The 6,099-nt window shown below is 61.6% G+C and overlaps 4 protein-coding genes across 4 annotated transcripts in view; 2 read left to right on the top strand and 2 right to left on the bottom strand.

Annotated features, from left to right (window-relative positions):
- The window catches only part of PAN0_013c4690 (adaptor protein complex sigma subunit), a gene marked incomplete at both ends in the record, with an annotated part of 688 nt that extends 115 nt beyond the window's left edge, over positions 1 to 573 (bottom strand). The window contains 3 exons of the mRNA XM_014799818.1: positions 8 to 145; positions 220 to 340; positions 418 to 573. Of these exons, the coding sequence (XP_014655304.1) occupies positions 8 to 145; positions 220 to 340; positions 418 to 573 (415 nt within the window). The remainder of the gene's footprint in view (positions 1 to 7; positions 146 to 219; positions 341 to 417) is intronic.
- A 493-nt stretch (positions 574 to 1,066) lies between these two features.
- On the top strand, positions 1,067 to 1,705 carry PAN0_013d4689 (tetratricopeptide repeat domain containing protein; the record flags this gene model as incomplete). The annotated part of the gene is made up of 1 exon (XM_014799817.1): positions 1,067 to 1,705. The coding sequence occupies one exon, from the start codon at positions 1,067 to 1,069 to the stop codon at positions 1,703 to 1,705; it is 639 nt and encodes a 212-aa protein (XP_014655303.1).
- Positions 1,706 to 2,030: 325 nt separating this feature from the next.
- On the bottom strand, positions 2,031 to 2,700 carry PAN0_013c4688 (NADH-ubiquinone oxidoreductase 21 kda subunit; the record flags this gene model as incomplete). The annotated part of the gene is made up of 3 exons (XM_014799816.1): positions 2,031 to 2,104; positions 2,182 to 2,595; positions 2,697 to 2,700. The coding sequence occupies 3 exons, from the start codon at positions 2,698 to 2,700 to the stop codon at positions 2,031 to 2,033; spliced, it is 492 nt and encodes a 163-aa protein (XP_014655302.1).
- Positions 2,701 to 3,043: 343 nt separating this feature from the next.
- PAN0_013d4687 (uncharacterized protein) lies at positions 3,044 to 6,085 on the top strand (the record flags this gene model as incomplete). Its single annotated transcript, XM_014799815.1, has 1 exon — positions 3,044 to 6,085. One exon carries the CDS (start codon positions 3,044 to 3,046, stop codon positions 6,083 to 6,085), a length of 3,042 nt encoding a protein of 1,013 aa, XP_014655301.1.
- Positions 6,086 to 6,099: the final 14 nt, after the last annotated feature.

Raw genomic sequence — 6,099 nt, 5'->3', positions numbered from 1 at the left:
GGCTTACGTTGGTCTAGTCGCGCGAGCACGACGTGTTTGCTAGTCTCTTCGATCTCGCCGGCGAGAAAGACCTCGTCGAGGATAGCGTATACCTTGTAAAAGTTGAAGACCAGGTCGAGCTCGCACACGTTCCCGAAGAACGCATCTGCCCCAGTCAAAGTCGGTGTGAGTTGAGGTTTGAAGTTGGGAAAGGGGAAGGAAGGGGGGGAGTGGACGTACCTAGGACCTCGACAAAGAGGTGGATGGCTTCGAGATAAGCCAGCTCGTTGTCGTTTGCATCCACGCATACGCAGAAGAAGAGCCCCGCATACCGACGATACACCAGCTTGTAGTTGCGGAACTTTCAACCCCCCCACAAAACAAACCAATGTCAGCCAAGAGTTGGAGGAGGGTCAAGAAGGGGGAACGGGAGCCTACCTCGACAAAGTTGGACTGGTACTTTTGATCGCGTGGTGCAATGAGGCGATGCACCTCGCCGCGCAGACGGATCTTTTCGTCGTCGTCGTACGGAACGTAGAACTTGCTCAGCCGCGTCTTGCCCTGCCGGTTCTGCACGAGGATGAAGCGGATCATCGCCGAAACCCAGCCCAAGTAGCGGTGGCGACAACGATAGCGAGAGTAGTGAAGGAGGTGTTACGAGCGTCGTCCACTGTGTCTGTCGGGTGCGAAGGTGTGGCGAGGAGCGAAGCAGCGCGAGGTAGAGCGGGTGAAGCGCAACAAAGGGGATGAGGATGAGCAGGACCCTGGACCGAGTGTGGAGTGGGAATGCAGCGCGGACAGCGACGGCGGCGCTGAACCGTGCGAGTCGGTTTGCTGAACGATCTAACAAAGTTGCGAATTTTCAAGAAGAAATCGGCCAGCTCAGCCTTTCTGGCGCTGGTTGGCGCTGGTTGGCGCTGGAAAGAGGCGGGAAAGGGTGATGAGGTGGAGCTGCCAGATGCCAAGCGGGGGTGGACGGCGCATTCCACGCTCCGACCGGTTGCACTTCACCCCCCCACCCCTCACGCTCCATCTTGCACTTGCACATCAACTTGCACGATCGATTGCGGTTTGTTTGCTGGCAAGGATGAACGCAGGACCACAGCAGGGCCCACCTGCACCTACCGCCGAGCAGCTTGCCATCACCGATGCCGGCTTCCAGCACGTTCCGCTCGCGCTGGATGCCGAGACGAGCACGCTGCATACGCCCGTGCCGGATCTGGATCTGACGGTGCTCAATGCGCTCATTCGCTCGATCAAAGGTCTTCCACCCAACGTGGCCTTTCCACCCCCGCCCAACGCCATTGCGCCGCAGCGATCCATGGCGATCAATCAGGCCAAGGAGCAGGGCAACACGGCGTATCGAAACAAGGACTGGGCCGAGGCGGTCAAGATGTACACGCTCGCCATCGACGTCGCGGCAAGCAGGCCGCTGTGGGAGGCGAACCAGGTGGCGAGAGACGAGCTGAGCCTGTGTCTGGCCAACAGGTCCGCGGCGTTTGCGAGCTGCGAGGATTGGATCGGCGCGCTGTGCGATGCAGAGGCAGTGACCAAGCTCAAGAAACCGTGGGCAAAGGGTCATTACAGAAAGGGAAAGGCGCTCGTCGGGTTGCAGAGGTGGAAGGAGGCAAGGGAGGCCTTCGAGTTGGGACTCCAGTTCGATCCGGATAACAAGGATCTCAAACAGGCGCTGGCCGAACTGCCCGCCCAGAAGAACCAGCTCTAGTCCCCCCAAGCCACCGCGGTGTTCAAGTGGTTGCTTGGGCGTATTGCCGCCCGCTCTGTACTTTTATCTTGTCTCTCACTCTCTGTCAATTGCACGTTAGCCTCCCTCTCTCTCTCTCTCTCTCTCTCTCTCTCTCTCTTGCTCTCTCTCTCTCTCTCTCTCTCTCTCTCTCTCTTTCTCTTCCGCCTCCTCGTTGTCTGAGAACGCGCTGCGGCTCGTGGAAAGCATGCTCGTGTTGGCACAGTGAGTTTTGGACGAGTCGATTCGAAAGAAATTGGGCACAGGGAAAGCGCAGAGTGCAATGCCCCACTTGCAGCGAGGCATTCTACGACGACGACGACGATTCCTGCTGCGTTCCGTGGTATGGGTGGTCGACCAGGTTGAACCAAGGCAGCGTGCCTGTCAAAGCGCACATCTAGTCAGCAAAACTGAGCGTTGGTGGATCAGAGAATTGGGGTCGGGGGGTTCGTGCTTACTGAATTTCAACTGGGAGAAGGCCGAGTTCCTGTGGGCGACGCCCTGCATGTACTCGCTGAGGTCGCTCTTGCTCGGATCGGTACCGGGAGGCTTGATCCCCGCGTCGAGCGCAGCCTTGTTGGCCTGCTGCTCGATCTCGTTCTCGCGCCAGCCCCAGAAGCGGAACGAGGAGCGCTGGTAGGCAAACAGGAAGCCACCGCACAGCCCCAGGAACGACGACAGACGCAGCGCACTGCCCAGCCCGCGCTTGGGTCGAGTCGGATCAAACAGCTCCATCATATAGATCGCCGACGGGAAAGCGGCAGTCGCTCCCGCCCAGGCGGCGTAGTCCGAACCGCGGAAACTGCGCACCACGCGCGAAAAGTGCGGATCCGCATCGATCAGTGGGTATGGCGTGTCGAGCTGCTTGACGGCTACACCAATCTCCAACAGAAACCCGCATCAGCACATGCAAATCCCAAACCAAGCGCTGGCATACGTGGTACGACGGGGGGGGGGGGGGGGGGAGACTTACGCATGATGATGATGTGTGCTGGGTGTTGATCAACGGATGGTAGCAACAACGACGAGATGGTGACAAGCTTCGCCCCGCCGCCGCCGACAAGAGTCCAAAGCAGATAGATGGTTGCCCGTCGCCTCGGCCGCCGCCGCCATTTCGCACGGAATCAAATTCCAACGCTCAGGTCATGCTGAGTCAGCGCTGTCCTTCGATTTTCTCGAGCCGCCCCAAGCTGAACCCTTTTTCTTCCACTTCGCCGAGAAAAAGTGGAGCAGCAACTCTCACAACTGAGCATTCGAAAGAAGAAGCACCACCTCCGCCACCACCACCAACACGTCAACCAGAATTGAATACCCGCAAACATGCTCACGCGAGCTTCGAGGTGGTCTCGCAGAGCAGCCACCAGCCTGGCATCGCCGATTGCTACTGCGGCCAACCCCCTCCCATCCACCTCGTACGCAGTCATCAGCTTAGAGCCGCGCTCGCGTACGACCACAACACCATCCACCGCAGCGCATCGTCTGCTCAGCTCAAGTGCAGCGCGCAGCTTGCCCCGACAGCTGCCTCGTCGAGCCGCACCGGAACAGCAGCAATACGAACACGACCATGCAGAAGCAGTAACACCCTCCAATGTGAGCGACGAGCTCAGCGGCACCGACCCCGCCATCCCGTGGTTCCTCCAGACCGAGACCGTAGATCCACCAGCAGAGCCTCAGCTCGAAGAATCAACACCCGAGCTTGTGGACACAGCTGCCTCCAACGCCTTCTCCTACATCCCGCTGCAGCCCAAGGTCGAAGAACCCAAGGCGGTGGCGGCGCTCAAGGCGCATCTCGTCAGCGGGCCGTCGGCCAACTTGATAGCACGCCCGAGCGACGAGCAGGACCAGCTCACCCCAGTTACGCTCATCCACCCCGCTTCGCTGTCGCGGGATCCGAGTGCAGATGCGTACGGCGACAACGACTGGATCGTCGTGGTGCAGGTCAAGAGCAGCGCGGCCGGCAGCGTGCGTCGTGTCGCCCTGGATATCGGCAGGTTCCTTAAGCACCTCCGTCCGCCCGCAATGGAAGCTGAACTCGACCTAGACGCCTTCCTCGGTCCAGGTCCATCGGCTCCCCGCTACCATCCCACCACCCCGCCATCCCAATCAACCCAAGCCTCAGCGTCGGCGTCGACGGCCACACCCCGACCAAAGGGAATGTCGAGGATCGAACACGAGCTCGGAAAGAGTCTGCCCGACTGGGCGGTGCACCGCATCGCACTGCAGAAGAAGTTCCCGGACGGATGGAGGCCGCCCAAGATCCTGTCGCGCGAGGCACAGGAGGGCATTCGGCTGCTGCACGCATCGGATCCGGACCAGTTTGATGTTGTTGAGCTCTCGCAGCGCTTCCGCGTCGGCGTCGAGAGCATCCGCCGCATCCTCAGATCCAAGTGGGCCATCACCGGCGAGGCGCGCAGTCGCCAAGACAGGCGTGCTGCCGAACGGGCGTCGGAGCGCGAAGAGTCCGAACTCGCCGAAATCCTCAGACTGCAAGAGGCGGAACTCGTAGACGAGGGCGAGTCGCCCCAGATCGAAGAGGACGAAATGGCTGACGAGATGCCCGATGATGAGGAGGGCATTCAGCCCGTGCGGTACGAGGGCCTGGTCATGTCGGCAGCCGATGCATCCGCGTTGGGCGTCACGAGCAGGACCAAGGCGGGAGGGAAGAAGGGCGACGGCAACTGGTGTCTCGTCGATGCAGACTGGTGCATGGTGCATGTCATGACCGAACAGGCGCGCTTCAACTACGACATTGAGGGCATCTGGCGCGAGCTTGAGGCGGGCAAACACGCCAAACCCAAGCCGTGGGAACAGGAGACCGCACAAGCACCGTCGCGGCCAAGGACCAAACGCGACGTGTTCGGATCGAGTCTCAAGAAGAACAAGCCCCAACGGGCAGTGGGCAGGTTTGGAGACGAGAGGCGGTTGAGTACGAGTGCAAGACGCAAGGTAGAGGAGGTGCCAGAGTCGTTGGCGAGGGTCATGGCGCGTGCGTACGAGTCGTTGCAGAGCGGAGAGGACAAGGTGCCCGTGCGGGTGGAGGGGTGGTTGCGGTCGACGCGCAAGCAAAAGGCGATTACGTTTCTCGAGGTGACGGATGGATCGTTGGCGGGCGCGCGCTCGTTGCAGGCGGTGGTACGATCGCATCCGGACACTGCGGGGCTCACCGTGGGCACGGCGGTGCGTCTCGTCGGCGACCTTAAGCGCGGACGCGGTTCGAAACCAGGGCAAGAGGTGGAGCTGGATGCACACACGGTCGAGATGCTCGCGCGAAGCGACCCCACGTACCCGCTGGCGACGCTGACGCACAAGGTGGAGCAGGCAGCGTATGCTGCGTCGCTGGCCGAACGGCGCAATCCGCACCTGCTGGGGAGGCTGCCGCGGTATGCGGCGGTGGCACGCACGCGCGACCGTGTCGAACGCGGCATGGCAGCCTACCTCGCCACGCGCGACTTTGTCAAGATCGCCTGCCCCGTCCTCACCGCCTCCGACTGCGAGGGCGCCGGCGAAGTGTTTCAGGTGGTCGCCGATGCGGATGTGCGCGCTCAGCAGCCGATGCAGTCGTTCTGGTCCGGTAAACCGGCGTACCTGACCGTCAGCTCGCAGCTGCACCTCGAAGCCGCCGGCCTAGGCTTGGGCAGGGTGTGGACGCTCAACCCTGCCTTTCGCGCCGAGAGGAGTGCGACCAACCGCCATCTGGTCGAGTTCTGGATGGCCGAAGTCGAAATGTACTTTACCGGCCTCGACGGCATCCTCGACGTCACCGAGGGCATGGTCAAGGCTGCCATCCGCAGCGCGTTGGAGGGGGCAGAGGATATGGAGGCGTTGGGGGACACCCAGCATAGGGAGCGGTTGGAGCAGGTGGTGCGGGACGAGTGGAAGAGGATTACCTTCCGCGAAGCGTTGGACATCCTCTCGCGTGCACCGGGGGGGACGTTTGAGGTGCAGCCGAGCGAGGAGGGGGGACTGGCAAGCGAGCATGAAAAGTACCTGGCCGCGCAGATGGGCCCGGTGTTTGTGACGCACTACCCGCTCGCGCACAAGGCGTTCTACATGAAGCGCGCCGCGCCGCTCGAAGCGCACCTGGTCGAGTGCTTCGATCTGCTCATCCCCGAGCTGGGTGAGCTCGTGGGCGGATCGGTGCGTGAACACCGCTCCGACGTCCTGGCGGACAACCTGCAACAGCTGGGTGCAAGCGCAGACAAGTTGGGATGGTACACGGACGAGCTGAAGAGGTTCGGTGGAGCGGTGGAACATGCAGGCTTTGGAATGGGCGTCGAAAGGTTGCTTGCCTGGATCACCAACACCGCCAGCGTCAAGGACGTCGTCCCCTTCCCGCGCACGAAAGGCCAGCTCCGATTCTAGACTCCCCTCCCCGC

Source organism: Moesziomyces antarcticus, assembly GCF_000747765.1.
Source record: "Moesziomyces antarcticus DNA, scaffold: scaffold_v10013, strain JCM 10317, whole genome shotgun sequence".
In the NCBI taxonomy this organism is placed as follows: domain Eukaryota; kingdom Fungi; phylum Basidiomycota; class Ustilaginomycetes; order Ustilaginales; family Ustilaginaceae; genus Moesziomyces; species Moesziomyces antarcticus.
Note: the sequence above shows the minus strand (reverse complement) of the source record. Positions and strands in the feature narration are given on the sequence as shown.